This window comes from Merops nubicus, unplaced genomic scaffold, assembly GCF_000691845.1.
Source record: "Merops nubicus isolate BGI_N331 unplaced genomic scaffold, ASM69184v1 scaffold21895, whole genome shotgun sequence".
NCBI lineage: Eukaryota > Metazoa > Chordata > Aves > Coraciiformes > Meropidae > Merops > Merops nubicus.
The window spans coordinates 17,025-35,507 of record NW_008611887.1 but is presented as its reverse complement, the minus strand read 5'-3'; the positions used below and the strand labels follow the sequence as shown (position 1 = coordinate 35,507).

Sequence of the window (18,483 nt, the reverse complement as noted above, 5' to 3'; positions counted from 1 at the left end):
GGCTCATTTCAGAGCCTGGATTTCTGTGCACATGTTCTTTTACAAGAATAACGTACTGACACTTCAGAGAATGAATTTGTATTTTAACTGAGCAATGCCATACACATTTTTTTGTAACCTTTCACAATCCCAAATGGTTCCGAATACCACTTTAAAGATTTAATTTTGATCCCTTATTAAAGTTTTTCAAGCAAACTACAGAAAGAACCCTGATTTCATAGGAATGCTTGAGAGTGCAAAGCTTGGTGCTCAAATATTTTAAGTATGTTAAAAGTATTAAAAACTACTAACTTCAGTTGTTCTTGATAGATCATAGTAAAAAATTGATTGTTCATACTATGCTGTAGTATGCCATCAGCTATTTCATATTAAAAAAATTGAAGTTATTTATGCATGTCCCATTTCTAGCACAAGTCAAAAACTCTACATCTGATTCTTAAGACTGCTGATACATTAATAGTTCTCTGAAATTACAGAAATATCAAAATATCTTAATCTTGGAAATAGTGCCCAAGGCAAGAAAGAACCTGAAATGAAGGGTATTAATTTTGTGTGTGTGCACATGTAAACTAACACTACAATATTTGCTGTAGTAACTCAGACTTCAGGTCTAGAATATGAAATCTATACAAATTAATAGATTTAACTGCCATTGTACTTAATCAGTATAAAAGTTCTGTAGCTGCAAATTCTGTGTCATAACAAAAATGTCCACAATGAAGGAAATCAAAAAGCCATTTTTTCAACAGCCCATCACCAACAAGAATCATAAATGGATCCTGGGCTTCTAGTTCTTGCAGGAAGAGAACCAAGCATAGGTGGTACTTTTCACCAATACTCTTCCAGCCTCCAATTGTTTTCAATTAAAAAAAAAAAGAATTCAAGGGCTAGATGCAGTTTCTCTATAGGTATTCATTTTTGAAGATTTCATTTTGGTGGTTTTGTCCAGTCTCACCTCACAGCTGTGTAAACTTCTAGTATTCCTATCTTTCATCAAGAAGTTCCACAAACCTACGAACTATTGCAAGAGCTACCACTTTTTGTTTTGAACCTGGCTCCCTACCATCTTCAATTAATGCCTCTTTGGTTTTGCACTAGAAGACAGAGAAAAAAAACAAAACAGCCTTTATCCCCTGTCCTCTCTTGCTATGCATTATTCTTTAGACCATCATAAATCTCCAGTTTACCACTTGGCAAAATGAAGTGTCCTGGTTTACGCAGCCCAGTTTCAAATCCTCTTCCCAAAGCAAAAGAGAAAGCAAGAAAATCAGAGTAGTGACCTTTCTTCCAGAACCTCTCCCACAGCAAAGCATATGCACATTAAATATTCTGTCCCAAATCATATTAACTCTGTAAAACTGAACTTGGTCTCCGAAATCCTAGTCCAGAAACAATATTCCTCTGTAAATTCTACAAATAAATTAACAGTCTAAGGTAGTCTAACACAGAAATACAAAGACAAGTGTTTTTTTAAAGACCCTGAAGCTAATGGAAGTCTCTTAAGGAAATTTTAACAGGCTCTAATCACAAATACAGGAAGATTAAGAAAGGAACTACTTACTCTATAGTCAACTGAAAAAAAAAACTGGAAGTCCTGTGTTTTAACTACGGCAATGTTAGAAAGCGAAACTATACTTAAGTTATACAGTTAGCCTATTATGTATGCCAGACATTAATGAACTGTATACTAGTGTTTTAAAGGCAGACAAACAGGAATCAGCACCCTGACAGTTTTGGCTTGTAGCAGTTTGACACATCACACTGCTTTCTATGGTCATCACCTCCAAATCCATTAAGAATTAAACCCAAAAACCCTCAAAATCCACAACACACAAAAATCATTCAGATTAAGGTATTTACAAGATAGAAGATGACAAAGCTCTCTGCACTACTAATTCTCTCTGTTGTGAAAAGAATAGACAACACAAAATCGGTAAACTGTTATATTTATGTTTTCTTCTGTGTATTCTTTGTGTGTGAAAGTATGGTAAATTTTCCCTACTTCTGTAAAGTGGGGAAGGAAGATAATTTACTGTACCTTCTTGTTGTTTTCGGAAGTGGGACTCAAAATGGTAAGTTCAGGCCTACTTGGTTTAGGCTTGGGAGATTCACAGGAGTTGATAAAATTCATGATGAATGGCTCTAAATGCTGACCTTTCTGAAATAAGATAAATGACTGTCACATGCATGTTTATAGAAAAAAATAAAGAAAAAAAAAAAAAGATCCCAAACAACTTTTTGACTAGCTTAGAAATCATTAAGCATGTAAAAATGAGTTATTGAAGTAAAACTTTTGACAGACTGGAAGACTTACCTCTTTCATAAGCTTTCCTGGAACAGATTTTATAATTTTACCTATAATGAGAAACAAACAATAACTTTGTTATCACTGCCTGATCTTAAAGACATTTTGCTCTGCTAAATTTTATGTACTCATAATCTAGTATTTAAAAGTACAGTAGTTTTAAAAATCTGGGGGTTTTTTTGTTGTTTGTTTGGGGTTGCTGGCTGTTTGTTTTTTTAAACTTGGCACAAAGCTATGAAAATAAAGTCTTCCACATATCCCACTTACAACTTAGTGCTTAAGTATCTTCAAAAAAAGATAGTTAAAATATGAAAAAAATGCAGATGATTATCTGAATACTTTTTAAAAAACAAAATACTCAAGATCCAATTTTGTAATTTTTCTAGAGGCTTAAACAGATATAACACTGCAACAGCATTACGGTATGACACCATTATAGGCAAAATTTTCTGTATTTACATTCTTCATCTTTCATGAACATTTATCACAAAAGAAATGACAAAAACTGAGATTTCTCTTCTTTCCCTGAAAAGATCAGCTAATTTGTAGAATTAGAAATTTGTAGAATTTGTAAAAGTCTTGAAAATACCGGTAAGTAAAGTTTTAAAAATTGGACAGGCTACTGCCATGGTCTTAAAAATCAGCTCTTCTGTCCTGTTAAGGCTATCAGGACACAGCACAGTAACTGTGAATGGTGATTTTACTTTAAGCACTACATTCACATAAATATTTTTCTTATCTACATGTCTTTAAATTTGGAACTTAGATCAGAAAGTATGCACAACAATCAAAGATAATAATAAAATTGTTCCTCCTCAAAAAAAGCTCTGCTGAAATGCCAAGGCTCATAAAAATGAGATGTTTTATGAAAGTGAAACAGTCTCTGAAATTAGATACATTACAGTAAACATCATAATTACAAGCCTTTTCAGCAATGTACAGTCAGATCTAGAGGGGAGGTCTGAAGCAAAACATAACCTTTTAAATGGAAGATGACTTCCAAAATCTCATTCAACAGCTTAGTAGGCACACTGAGAGCATGGCCACGCCACTGGGTTCACGCCATGACCAAGAGAAGCAGAAATGCCCTGGCACAATTCAGACACGGCTCTCCTGGACCACACTGGTGCCAGAACCACAAGTGCTACAGTACTTGAAGACAGAATGCCCATGAGGTTGACCACACCATCTCCGGCCCACTATCCTGAGACAGCTACAGCCAAGCTGTAAAGTCACACTGCAGTCTACTTTTTTGGATTTATCGTCAACTATTAAAGTGAAAAAGAATTTCTCAACTTCTCAATTTTCATTTGGCCGGTCTGTATCACATGCTGTACTGCTTCAGTAAAAGAAATCTACCTAATACTAGAAATATTCAATATTGCCATTTTCAGATTAAAATAATCAGATTTTAATCAACTAACAAAGATAGTTTATATCAAGAAATTATTTATATCATCACACCTGTTTACAGTGACTGACTTGTGCAGATTTGACCAATGGCAATATCACAAATATTCCTGAGCTATGAAATTTGTCAAAGAAATCTTATCACCTTACTTGCTGACACAGAGATTCAAAAGCAACCACTTTAACACTTTTTACCATAATTTCAAAATGTCCTTTTTCTTCAAGGAAAAAGTATCAGCGTACCTTGCTTGCCAAGCTATAATTTTAAGGGCTGTGAAGGAACAGAGTTCTTATTTCCCACATCTATATCCTTACACAGAGTTATCTATTCATTACCATTATCATTCAATCACAGTATCTAAGGTATTGCTGTTTGTCAGCATAAACAACTAGCATACCTACCAAGATTCACATCAGGCAACATTTTATCAAGAAACTGAGTCTCTCCACCATTAGGGGACAGGAAGTCAGCTAAAAGCTGGCTGTTACTTAGTTCCGGATGTTGTAGAAGTTTCTTTGAGACAGAAGGAAAGAAAGAAATGTAAGTACTTTAAAACTAATCTTTAAAAACAGTTTCTCTATAGCAAAAAATACTTGAAGAACATTATCATAGATATTGTCATTTGCAAAAGATTTCTGTTTTCAGTCACATGAATCTTCAACAAGTTTTTTTTGCCTACTTGAACCCTTTCTATAACTCAGATTACTTGGGAACAAACAAAAAAAGCAGATATGCTTTTATTAGTTTTATATCATTAGTTTTCGAATAGTCTTCGCTCCAAAAGTTTGATACCTGCAGATATTCCTGAAACTCCTCTCTCTTGGATTTTAAGAACTCGTAGTTCTTGGGGCCAATGATTCTCTTTGAGGGAAGCTGAGCATCAGGAAATGTACCTAATAAAGATACCAAGGAGATTAAGTTATTCTTGTAACATAGCAAACACAGATTTCATGACTTTAAATTTCAGGCCAGTACTGAATGATAATCACAGCAGTGGAAAAGTGGCTTTCCAGATGATGGAGAACATACCATGAAATTCTGTTAGCTTTGACTCAAGCACATAAAATTCAAGATACCTCCTGTAGACAGACCAATGTTCAGGTTCATGCCCAACTGTGAAAACAAAACAAAACCCACATCAAAAATAAACCAGATTTTATGCCACAAATTAAGGAACAGCAAACTTATGCTGGAATATTATAGGAAAAAGCTTAATGATATTAGTCCCCCATAAAAAAGAAAAATCCCAGCCAAGTTATTAAAGTGTTAAATTAAAATGCATACTTGGCAGACAGATACGGCAATACCACAGAAGTTATCTCATTTAGGAAATCCCTAAAATCTAAACAATGTGCTGCATAACTGCAAAATTTATCAGGGCTATGTTGAAACTTTCGAATTATTTTTCAAGTCATTATTTCAAAATCAGAAGAACATGTATGCAAAATACACTGCAATAGAATGCAGCACACTAGAATATTTTTAGCTCACTTTTAAATTACATTTATTCACAACATTGCATACCTGCCCTTCTGTCATTTCTCTCTACATCAATGCAGAACACAGGAATTCTCTCCTTTCTGTCTTTTCTTTCCAAGGAAGGATCATCAAAAAAATCTACATATGGGATGCTAATTTTCCATGCAGCAAGGTTGCGGGGTGTATTTGGGGTACTAACAGCCTCCTCGGGAGAATCATCTTCCATCACCATAACGCCTTCTTCAATCTGTAATGATTAAAACATCAAGATCTACACTTCTATTTTAATTGGTTCAGTCTACCTTTGCAAAACCTATATATGAGAATGAAACAAATTGAGTCTTACGTATGTCGCAGGAAGTAATTAAAAAAGAAAAAATAATTTAATTAATGGAGTTTTCATATAGATTAGTTTCTGGTTTCAGATCCACTCCAAATTAATTTGAATTTAGCAACATTTAGTGAGATCAGAAAGTTTTTACAGCACTATCAAGTTCTGTATGCGATACTCCAGGGAAAAAAAACAAAAGGGGTGGGGGTATGGAAGTATGAAGGAAGTCAGCTGGAAGAACACCTCAGACACAGACTGAGGGCTACAGGAAACAGTCTGAGTCCAGCAGATTTTGCTGCCAACAGTGCACCAAGCCAGCAGGTCTCCCACCCCCTCAGCCGAGTGCAACGGAATATGTTGTGGACAGGTGGATCTGACTTGCGCTGCAAGGGGCAACACAACCAAGTTGTGGATTGAATTATTCCAACGGCCCACAGCCAGTTTAAGCAGAAGTCATAAGCATTCCTGCACTCCCCGTCAGCTCCAATTTCAGCATCACGCTCCCAGATGCACCAGGGAGCCGACGGACCCAATCCCTGCTGGCTGCACACAGAGCAGCTCCAGTGCATGGAGTTCATACACCCGAACACCAGGCCATAAAACATAATCCTGGCTTTTTCATCTGCAAGCAGACCTTAAAAGTGGTGCCACATGAACACTGAAGAAATCCTTTTGAACTTGAACTGCAGTCCCAGAACCGCACCAACATTCACTTTATGTTCCTAAAACTTCTCATCACAGACAGGCTGAGCAGCCCACAGGTAATGGATCTCCCAAGTACCACACAGCCACGGAATTATCAGGTCCCCAGCAATGACAAAGCAAGAAATAATTCTGGCTGTGTCTGTGCTACTATATTCACATGCTCATGACTCAACTCCAGCTGAAACGTAAATGGCTCAACACACGTGAGCAATCTTTGTTCAGTTTTGGTTTGCCTTTGTATAGGACTGAAGTGATCCTCAAACTGTTTACAGTGTCGACCATTGTCTTCCAAACTGGATCTCTGCAGGTTCACTGACTGTCTTCTCTTAAAAACACCTTTCTGCTTCGATTTATCTGGTTTATTCAATGAAAAGGCAAACTGTGATAGGCAAAAACCAGTTCTGCTCTACTGCACAGACACCATGCTCAGCTAAGGGGGCTCACAATTTGAGACCTAAACCACAGTGTTAATTTTCCACTGCTTGCAGCTCTCATCTTGCTATTCAGGATCTGCGTAGTAGGAAATAACTCCCATATCCTCCATACATACACAATCAAGAACTTGCAAGTCTGTATACTGCACTGCCACCATCTTGCAATTACATTGTCGTTTCCCAGAGCATGCTCTTCTTGTCCCAGAGAGCTCTTCCTCTGACCCTGTGATGTCTGCTAGGAAACTACACCTCAGCACTCACGGTGACATTATTAGCATTGAATTCTGTATATTCAGTATTCACTCATTAAGTCAGCTCTGTCCAGATGTTCAGAGGTAACCTTAAAACAGTGTTTCCTTTTCCTGTTTCTTCCTCCCACCCACACTTAGCCAGTGAAGGGTCTTAAGTACTTCCCAAATTTTGCTTAAAAAGGTCTTAGCAAAAATGTAGCATCCTTCCTTTATTTAATGAAGGGATTTGAGACAAGGCTGCACTTCAGATTTTCCATTCTTGCCTAAGCTGAAATCATTCTGCCCATTTGAAAACCTTCCTTAGTAGTGATTAGGTGCTTTACTGTCCAGCTCTCTCATTGAATTCAGCAACTCTTCACAAGTAACTTCTTGAGCTCTGGCACAAAAACAGGGTCTGAGCTTCACTGCTTCAATTATACTGCTACTAATCCCTCTGCTACAGGGGAATTATACTTCCACACCTCATGGCTAACAACCTACAGCAATGCAAAATTAACCCATTCTCATTAGAATCTCACCTCAAAAAAGAGAAGTTACAACAACAAGAACTTAACTGTTCAAGAAATTCATTGCAACAGTTCTGCCCCCTTTAAGGCATTACTTATATGAAGATTTAGCCTGTAGAGAAAATTGCCTTTTTTTCACTCCCCTTAAAACCCAAACCTATCTAGAGTTCTAAGTTGCTGAATCCTTCCCAATCTCTTCTGAAAGCAGTTCTGAACAAGGTGAATAATATAAACTCATAATTTCACTGTTACCTTTGGGGTGTGAAAAATGAGCTAATGGTTTATCAAGGTGTTAAATGCTTAAATGTTTTGTCTGTCAGGAACATGTACAGAAGGTTTAACTGGCAAACATACTGTAAGAAATACATGACTACCAATTCAGACCAACTCCCTGCTCCTCACTTTTTAAAATTTTCCATTTGTCCTCCAGCTGTGCTTCAAATACCAATGTCCCATGCACTGGCTCTACCACTGGCTCTACTGATTGCTATTTAGCACAAGAGAAAAACATTAGTTGAGGGATACAGCCAAGACAAATGAGAAAGTACTGTTTGTTCATGATTTCAGAGAAAATGCTCTATCACAGACCAATGTGACAGCAATTACTTCACTACTTCATGTATGGTTTTAAGGTCCTGTGGCCACACATGCAGTCCTATACCTACCTTATTATCCAGAATTATAAAATGGCATGGTAAGTTCCTGGAGAAAAATTAAGTGCTCACAAGAATGTCCAATTCCCCTACTTTCAGTACTTCTCAGACCTACAACAGTGAGCTCAGAGACACACTGACTGGGGCTGTGGCCTTGGCTTGTGAAAGAATACAGGGAAAAACAAGGCAACTTAATCATAAGACAGCATATGGAAATCGTGCAGTAAAGTAAGGGATCAGAAAAGCCAGAAACGTAGTATTTTCAAATAGCAATAGAAAAAAAAACCAACAAAGACTTAAAGACAAATTTAAAGCTTTTACTCACAAAATCATCTTCTCCTTCATTTAAGTTATAGTTAGGCAACATAGCTCCTTCCATTGCAGAACTCTTGAATACACCTTTTATTTTGTTGCCTATTCTGCTGATTCCAAATGATTCTCCTCTCTTCTGTGTGGTCCTAGGATTACAGAAGGCAATGTTCACAACACAAGGTATACTACTTACACAGCAGTTCAGCAGGCCATTGCATACTGTTTGCAGATAAGAGAAACAACTCTAGAAAAAAAAGTAGCCAATATACATCTAATTCCACTTAAACTGAAATTCATTTATATCAAATTTGTTCTCTGAATGATCAGCAAGATTTCTTGATTAAACTTTTAAGAGATAAGTGATTCCCATATGCTTAACCATGAGCAAACATTAATGCTCCTACAATAGTATTGCAGTAATACAGGACATAGTTAATTGTTTATTCTATGCAAAACAATTTTGTTTCAACGGCAGAAACTGTCATGTTGCTACAGGCATGTGCACCAAGAAGGTCACTCACTCCATCCTTTTATGTCTACTTATATTTAAAAATTTATCCACTCTTGCCAAGTACTGCAAATGGTGTCGTTAGATGCTTTTTTTCCAGAAGCAACCAGGAATTTTACAAGCCTGTATGATTCAAGATAGACCTTGACTTTTAAGCATTAGGGACAGACTAAAGGAATGTGCAAGGAGTAAGACTGAGCATGAGAGAAAACAGATGCAATTGAAAAATCTTGGCTTCAAGAGCCAGTCTGACTGAAAGATGAAGAATTTTAAAGTCTTGCCACTAAAGATAAAGCATTCAAAAAGCAACAAGGTATGGGAAAAGATAATTGGGCAGGAAGCACACTCCTTAATGAAAAAGCAGACATTATAACATTCTTATGCCCTTACACAAGACCTGATACAGAAAGTTAATTCTTAAATAGAAATGCTGGTAATTCTGGATAAAACAAACATGTTTCTGTTGAATATGGAACCAGCCTGAGGCTCATTATGTTGATTCAATAAATACACTTAATAGGCAAGTTAAAAATCAATACAGTGAACTGCAAAATCAAACTCAAAAGAACTTTATAAATTACTGAGATTAAAAGCACAACCAGTACTTTAGAGGATCAAAAAATATCCTGTTTCTTTTTTTTTTTTTAATTATTAAGAACTGAATGGTAGTACCAACAGAATGGCAGAGATAGCAGGTAAAGCATCTTCATCACCCATAAAACCATGCTGACATCACCTCTTGACTCAAAATATAGATTTATACAATGTTTGGGTTGGAAGGGACCTCCAAGGGTCATTTAGTCTAACCCCCCCCTGCCATAAGCAGGGACATCTCCAACTAGATCATGGTGCTCAGAGCCTCATCCAACCTGAACTTGAATGTCTCCAGGTATGGAGGCTCCACCACCTGTCTGGGCAACGCATTCCAGGGATCTATCACCCTCATATTGAAGGATTTTTTCTTAATGTCTAAGCTAAATCTACCCTTTTCTAGCTCAAAGCCATCACCCCTCATCCTGTCACTACAAACCCTTGTGAATGGTCCCTCCTCTGCCTTCTTGTAGGCCCCTCTCAGATACTGAAAAGCCACTATAAGGTGCCCCCTGGAGCCTCCCCTTCTCCAAGTTGAACAACCCCAACTCTCTCAGCCTGTCTTCCTAGGAGAGGTGCTCCAGCCCTCTGATCATTTTTGTGGCACTCCTCTGGACACGCTCCAACAGGTCCACATGCATGCTTGTGTTACTAGTGACCTTCCTGTTTATAGTTTTACCCAGACTGTATATGTGACTAAAATTGTATAAATAATCCACCGTTTTTCCAAATATCTTGCTTTTTCTATCTCAAATTATCAGCTCCCAAGTAGACAGACACCATCTATCTTATTTATCTCTGCTAACCAGAGATACGATTGCTTGGCTGTTTGCAGTCTAAATCTGTGTTTCAATTTTACTCTATTTTAAACAACTTCTTCTACATGTTATTGTCCTGAATAGAACTTCTTCATATTGGGAAATATCAAGACCTGTCAGTGTTCAAGAGCTTAAACACTAGGCTAGCAAAATACAAGCTTTATTCAGAGAAAACTAGACAGCTTTTCTAGAAGGTTAACACTTCAGACCTCTGGCTTGACTCATGAAATTTTCATCATTCCTGCAAAAACTTGTGTAGTTCTCAAGATTTTGAGCAAAAACATTAATTTGCAGAGCTCAAAGATTTGGCAAGAGTACTCCAGGCTCAGATGAGCTCGTTCCTGCAGTGATCATGCGCCAGCTAAAGGCAGAATACAGCTTTGTGTGTAACTGCAGTACTGAACCATGTGGGGCCAGGACTCAACCTGACAGCTAGGAACAACCTCTTCCTGCCCTAATGCTGAGCCCAGTGATCTTGTCTAACGAGTACAGAGCAATCACTAAACTGGAACAGGTATAAAGTAAGGAGGACGGGATTCTCTTCAGAGGACGAGACACAAATTCAGAACACAAACTGCTTAATAAGAGGGTACATATGGCGGTCAGGAATTTAACCTTTACAAATGAAGTTGATAACGTTCCCTCAAGACTCAAGAATGATATGAGTAATGAAATGCTGATGCTCTGAAAAATTCTAAGGAACAACTGATAATGAAAAAGTTCTCTGAGTTTGGACAGCATACATTTAAAGAGGCATGAATACGGAGAAAAACAATTCAACAACTATTCGGGCATTAACGAACGATCACAGACTACATGGAGAAAATTATACAAACCAGCATATATTGTAATCAAACCTACAACAGTCACCAGAAAAGCTGCAGGGAACGGCTGGTTTTGAGTGACAATCTTCATAAAATGTTTATATTTGCATGCAATGTTAGGCAATGATCAGCCTAGACACAGCTGTGCAAGATAAAACAAGCAGTTAAGTGGATAAAACCTCAAAGAGGATCTGGAAATGTGACACAGAGTAAAGGAAATTTTGGACCAGCTAGCAGCCCCAGGCCAAAAAAAAAAAAGCTTCAAATTACACAAATATATTACAAAACTAATAACAAGAGATGAATCGTTAACAGCAAACAACAGTATTCTATTGCAAACTTGTAAAGTTAGTAATTTCTAAACAACTTGTGAAAGAGGATGTGGGGAGTTAATCTTATTGTGGGGAGAAATGCAGTTTAGTCCAAAGACAACATTCACATTTCACAAATAAAATGGACAGTTAATTGCTGCTACAAAGGCTTTGTGATGCAGTCATGATAGATGCAGCACAGCTAACACATAACATTTATCCAGTGTTAGACTTACCGAAAGTCATCCAAACTCAGGCTACTTCTGCAACAACAGGCACATAAATTACCTCAGAGCCCAGGAGAAAATAATGTTAAAAAAAAAAAAAACACCTGCAAATTTGACAGACCTAGTCTAACAAAACTGAATAGGCTTCAACCGTCATTAATAAAAAAATGTGGTACAATGAAGAGTTTCTGACCCGAAATCTTAAGAAAGTGAAATATGAAGAGTACCTGCACATTTCATCAGCACAATTTTGAGTGTAAAACCTCTCTTACTGAAACTTTTAGGTTTTTGGTGACATTCAGCACAAGCAGCTACTACTTACAGAGAATTACTTTGATTCTTAGTTACCTGTAGTGTCAAAGAGGCAGCTAACTCTTCCTATAACCTATGTTCAGAAATCATGTGCGAATCTAGTTACTTGGCCAATACAAAGAAAAGGCTGTGGACTTTTTAATATAACAAAACCATCTCCTACACTCCTATATTACAGTAAAACCCAGTATTAGTATATATCCCACACACACACCAGATTTTAAGAACTGTCATGTATTTTTAACATTCTACATAACCTGGCACATGGAACCAACACCTTGGCCATCAACTCACTAATTCCAGCCGAGATGTTTAAATGGATTAACCATAAATACAGTCATTGCACCCATGATTTTATTTCACTGGAGCTACCCAATTCTGGATACACTGATATAGGATTAACACATTCAAATTTTAGATTTTGTTTTACAATAGGAACTGATTCTAAGGCATCTTACGCTGTCTTCAGTCATGTTAACTGTGAAACTGGAAACATAACCTACCAAGGTGGAACTGATGGTGACAAACAATTACACATTGTACACAACTGTTCACAGACTTAATTCTGTGAGTTTTACTCCTAACCACTCCCCAAAATTATGAATATATTTTCTACTCGAAAAATGTTTTAATTTTATTCGTATCCCAATAATGAGAAAGCAAGATGCATCTATTTTTCTATCTGCTCATGTTGTATAGAAAATGAAGGCAGACAGAGCTATCCAGAAATCTGGGAATTTATATCACATAATGGCTTTCCTTTCTTTTTGTTAGACTTCCAACACAGAATACCTTTAAGTAATGTAGTAACGTATTATAATTGCATAAATATGAGAGAGGGAATTCTTGTCCTTTTTTTCACACCCCCAAAATGAATTCACCAGAACTGGACCTTAAAACATCAGTTGACCTTGGACACTGACATTAAACATTAGGTAGAACTGTTGACACAACCTATCAGAATATCCTCAACGTGACTTCTCTACACTCCAAAAACGCTTTGGACTTCCCGTATGTTACCTTAGCAGTTTCCATAGTACATTACTTGTCCTATCTGTTACACAGAAAGTTATGGTTATTTTGTAGAGTTCAAAGAAGTGATTCAAACCAGAAATTACACATTGATAGTCACTTCTTCCTACCTTCCCACTTGTATTTTCTAGAAAAACTGCTCCATAATTTTCTTGTCTTACAGTAAGCGAAATCATTCAACACATTACTCACATATACTTCCACTGAGATTTCTTATCTGCTACTTGATCTGAGTTTTTAACCAGCAGTATCTATGCAATACACAGTACCACTAGCAATGCATGAAAGATACGGAAAACAAAAATCACCTCTTCGAATATAATTTTTCTCAACTGGAACTAATGCTAGAACAGGGAAGAGAAGGCGGAATAAAGTATGTGCATATGGGTAACATCTGGTATAATTTCATAAGTAACCTTTTTTTTTTTTCCCCCCTTTGGCAGTGACTGTCTGTACCAGATTCTGCAGAGGGAAACTCCAAAGCAACAGGAAAACTGCTTGCAGATAGAACCTCTTTTTCATGGAAATAATCACTGAGGCACCTCTTCAGGAACATATAGTATCTCATATCATAAACCAGTATATACATTCAGGGCATTCAAATAATTCTGAAATGTAAACCAGATACATTTTCAGTAATGTTATGGATGCTGTTTGAACTCCAGAAGAATATGTTCTAACAGTCCCTAAAACAAAATTTGTTTATGTTGTAGCCAGAGACGTTTCAAAAACTCCAGGTATAGACTGTCTCTCATTTCACCATTTCTGTTTTGGAAAGCAAAGCACCAAGGAAGTGACCTAAATATTTTCATACCTTAACTAGATTTAAGAAGTGTATGACAGAATACTTTCAACTGCTGATAAAAATAATTTTGGGAAAGAAACTTTATTCAAAGGTCTGTATGAAATCCTGTAGCCATCTTCCACAGTAGCTGGAGCATATTTTAAGGTCACCATTCCTAGTGGGGTATCCCATAGGGGACAAATACAGTTTGGTCTAGCTGCCTTCCATGCCACCTTGCCAAGAAACAGAAGCTTGTCAGCACTAGTCTGAGAAAGCATAACACCAAAGCTTGAGTCCTGGATCTACAAGACCTATAAAGACTACATAATGCATGTCACCAATGGAGATACATTAAAGAGAATCATGTACTTTTTGAAGAACACTAGCAGATGAGAAAGTAACCTCATGATAATGCACTTCACAGTAGGCTGCAGATTAAGAGGGCTGCTACTAGTTGTATCTCTAACGAAAGCAGAAAAAATTAACTAAAGCTATTACTCCTCTAGAAGAGTAAACTAAGAGGACAAATACTATTACTTTCTACAGTACTGTGGATTTTATTTCATACCAAGAAAGAAAAGCCTATCCAAATTACAGACCATGTCACTGAAGTCTTCTTTCTTTTGGGTAGACCCTAAGAGCAATTCAGTTGGGTGACACTATGACGGAGCCATCCAGCATAAAATGAAAGACAAGAAATTATGAGACCTCAAGCTTACTCAACCCAACCACACAGTGGAAGATCACCCATCCATACCACAAGAGATGCTCTTCTCCTTCTCCAAAGGAGCCTGAAGGTGGACTGTAAATATATAGATAAAACCCCAGAAACAAGGCTTCTGACTCTACAGTTCTGCAATGAATTGAGAGAGTTTGAGGACAGAAAACACACTTGACCTAGGAGAAATGGCAAACCATCCTTGTCACAACATGAGGAGATGCCCATTGCATGACTAGGCTGGTTAGATGCATGTACACTGTAGTTATCCCTTTAAGATCTGAAATCCAAGACCCAGCTTTGCACTAACAAAATGATATTGTATATATACAGTCAATTGAACACCACTATTTTCATGCTACCTTATTCTTACCGTACATTTATTTTTCCCTTTCCCTTTCTCAAATGTTGAGATCTGTATCACGTTAAAGAATTTAACATGTAAAACACTTCGAAGCAAACAGACATATTGTACAATATTGCATGCTCCTTCAGTATGTAATTTGTCCATTTAAAAAAAGAAAACAAAGCTAAAAATTCAGTCAGGTCAGTATTAGGCAGTAGCAAGATTCCTATGGTTTAATATTTTTACGCTTTCAACTAAAGGACAAACACTTAAAAGATTCTACTGTACCTACCTGTTAAACCTTGAATTCCGTGTTGGTGACTCTGCTCCTCTTAAAAGGTGTCTGAAGTACTACAACAAACAAATAAGGTATCAAAGAAAACACTGGACCAACCTGAGGAAAGGGTTACTATGCAATGACACTGCAGCATTTGGGGAACACGAATGGAAGTAAAAGGCAAGCTGGCTGTAATCTAGCAGTTAGAATATTAATCTGGAAAAGGACAGACCAAGTTCGCAATACATGCTCCCAGGGCTACTTATTTCACTTTACATAGTCTTGGGATTACTAAAAGAAAAATAAAGCCATCATCAAGCACCAAAATCCATGTCTCCTCCTTGTTTAAAAAAATCAAGCATCTTAAGTATTATAGCTGCTACAGGAAAGATGACCATTGATACCATTTTTGAGAAATACACTTTACTATGAATATCACCAAGTAAGGTAACTACCCATGCCCAAGACAACTCATCTATTCTGCCTCAAATAAATGACAGAAGCTTAACATGCAACCAGATTTATACATAAAAACTCTAAAAGGTACAAGATTGCAGGCCCAGCCTGCATTTGAATTCTTTCTTATTAGAAGGCTTTAGGCAGCTGACATAGCAGCGTGGGGGTTTGTTTTTGTTTGTTTGTTTAAACTTTCATTGAGAACTCAATTATAGAACAATATTAAATGCCTAGTAAATTGCTTTGAATGACTTTCCTGAAAACAGACACTTGAGTTCTAGCTCCTGGAATGTGTAAGGCTGAGGGTACCCAAACACAACCTCTGTATCTTTCTTTACGTACCATAATAATTTAAAAAGTAAATAGATTCTTAATACTGTTATCACAGATTTCTCTTGCACAAAATTTGCAACTATAAAAGGAGGAGTGGAGAGGATTTTGTAATAGCAGTGATATACCCAAATTGTTACATCAAAAAAATGAAGGTTTTTTTATTATTCTGTTGTTGTTAACTAGAATAAATCCAATTTTCTTGCAGAGATTGGTCCCAGCTTTGCCATGCTAATTACAGTGGAAAATGAAGACATATTTTGCAGTTCCACGTGCACATGACTGTTGTGAAGATGGTATCCTAAAAAAAATACAATCTTGCTTTAAGACTACTCTTCAAATTTTTCACACTTACCTCATCACTGTGGCAGAACATAGGAGTAAAAACATTCTCAAGCAGAGAGAGTACATGCTCATAAGCTTCAAAAAGACACCTCATAGTTTGAAGTTTCACAACTTCCATATATGGGCCTTCAGCAACTATTAAAAAAATCAAATATAAATTGAAATGTATATATATGAGCATATAATTTTTTTTTTTTTCTGGTCTTTGTGATTGCTTTGCAAGCTACTGTAATTCTGGTAAATAAAAAATGGAAAGGAACTGACAAAACAATGCTTAAGCACAATATAGCAAGGGGGTAACAATTTTTAAAACCATGAAAAAAGTAAAGATTGATTATATTTAGATGAATTAGTCTTCACTTCATTACAGAATGCCGTTTAAATTCCAGTATAAATTATTCTTTTCAAATTCAAACTTACTTCTTTGAATCTCTTCCACAATAAAAGAGTCAAATCTAATTTTGTCAATGCTTTCATCCAAACAGTAAGTTTTGTAAATTTTCTGTACTTCTTCATGAAGAGACACCTTTTCAGTATCTGATAGTTCTGGTTGCAAAATTCGGTCATTGAATTCCTCTGAGAAGGAAAACAAAGGCATTTGTTGATCAACTTGGCAAATAGCATCTTGAAGCAATCAATAACATCAACTCATTTTTCAGCAGATACAGTAATTTGTAAAACTTTAAAATTAGTTGAAACATCTCAAAGACATCTCAAAATAACAGGTAATAAGGTAGCTGCCTTCTTATTAACTGTAATTCAGATTTGCTTGCAAAATTATTACTAAAACTATATTGCAATTAAAACTAATTATTCATTATCATATTAAGGATAAATCTACAAAGTTGTTCCTGGCAGAAGAATGAACGGGTTGTTTTTTTTCCTGCCTAAATTACCAAACTGTAAATTGTTGTTTTCTTTTAGCATAATTTCCAGTTCATGCTAAGCACACACAGAGCCCCAACAGCTCTTTATACCAGTCATCTGCCTACACTGCTCGTATTTCATTCCCAAGACCAAATAATTTGTAATATTTTCAATATCTTTAATATTAGACTAAATTGAGAATTAACCTCCCCTGCCAAAACAAAAATTCTACTCAGCTCAATTATTGTGCAATCCTACTTTATTTATTTGCCCATCATGTTAACAGCGTGACTGTTGGCCAGAAAGAAGGGAAAACAAGGCAAGAGTTTGATTAATTTTTCAATTAACAGAAAAAACAACACTTTTTCAAAGAAAGTCTACCAAGACCCTTTTTTTTTTTTTTTTCTCTTGTTTATTATCCTCATTAAGTACTTCTTATCAGAAATACTTCTATGAAGAACCACCTACAGTAGACAGTTTGGGACAGCATAGTTTGAGAGAGTGAAATATCATTATTTAAAAGCTAATACACAGACTGGAAACCTATGATAATGCAAGAGACATTTATAAGGAAGAAAATGCCGAGGTTTACCCAGGGGAAAAAAAAAAAAAAAAAAAGACTGATAATAAGCAACAGACAGTCTCAGTAACCTTCCTGCTAGAGGAAGCAGCTCGAGAAGGATCAGCTTAAATCCCCTGCAGGTACCACCAGCAGTGAACAGGTAATGACTTTGTTGGAGTTCTGGTAAGGAGAAGAAGTTTTCCTGACAAACAGCCAACATGTTTGGCAGGATTATGAACACATAATAAGCACAGAGATTATTTGTATTTCTCTTATGCAATGATTACTGATTTCTGCAATGTTCTATGAGATAAAAATCTAATTGAATTACACATCTTCCTGGTGCACGTATGAGATTGGGATATGAAGACACACCCGCAATTTCCCATGCAACAAGGAAGTTGTTTACTAAAACCAAAAGCATTATTTTGATAAGCCAGTATTAACTACTAGTTGACAAAAAAAGGTGAAATAAACCACGCTAACTTACAGAAACTTCACAGAGAGCCTTAACATTGGAAAGTAGAAGGCTTTTCAAACAAAACTTGTGTAATGGTACAATCAAACACACCCTTCATAACCAAGGTACAGCGTACTGAACAGGTTTCAACACCTTAATGTTCCTGTTACGTTTCTGTTCTCTACAGAAATCAGAATTTTAGAGCTAAAAGAACATCAGTTTCTCAAGAGGAACAGCTCATTTTAGAAATATTTGAGCAACCACATATAAAAAAAAGGCAGCTGTACTTTATATCAGTGACCAGAACTTTTTTCTTACAAGAATATTC

General features: G+C 36.5%; 1 protein-coding gene across 1 annotated transcript in view; it reads right to left on the bottom strand.

Moving 5' to 3' along the window:
* The window catches only part of SNX14 (sorting nexin 14), a gene marked incomplete at its 5' end in the record, with an annotated part of 44,932 nt that overhangs the window by 9,429 nt on the left and 17,020 nt on the right, over nucleotides 1-18,483 (bottom strand). The window contains 11 exons of the mRNA XM_008941380.1: nucleotides 2,039-2,158; nucleotides 2,315-2,355; nucleotides 4,118-4,229; nucleotides 4,509-4,609; nucleotides 4,746-4,829; nucleotides 5,241-5,442; nucleotides 8,401-8,533; nucleotides 11,676-11,702; nucleotides 15,151-15,209; nucleotides 16,277-16,401; nucleotides 16,687-16,842. Of these exons, the coding sequence (XP_008939628.1) occupies nucleotides 2,039-2,158; nucleotides 2,315-2,355; nucleotides 4,118-4,229; nucleotides 4,509-4,609; nucleotides 4,746-4,829; nucleotides 5,241-5,442; nucleotides 8,401-8,533; nucleotides 11,676-11,702; nucleotides 15,151-15,209; nucleotides 16,277-16,401; nucleotides 16,687-16,842 (1,160 nt within the window). The remainder of the gene's footprint in view (nucleotides 1-2,038; nucleotides 2,159-2,314; nucleotides 2,356-4,117; nucleotides 4,230-4,508; nucleotides 4,610-4,745; nucleotides 4,830-5,240; nucleotides 5,443-8,400; nucleotides 8,534-11,675; nucleotides 11,703-15,150; nucleotides 15,210-16,276; nucleotides 16,402-16,686; nucleotides 16,843-18,483) is intronic.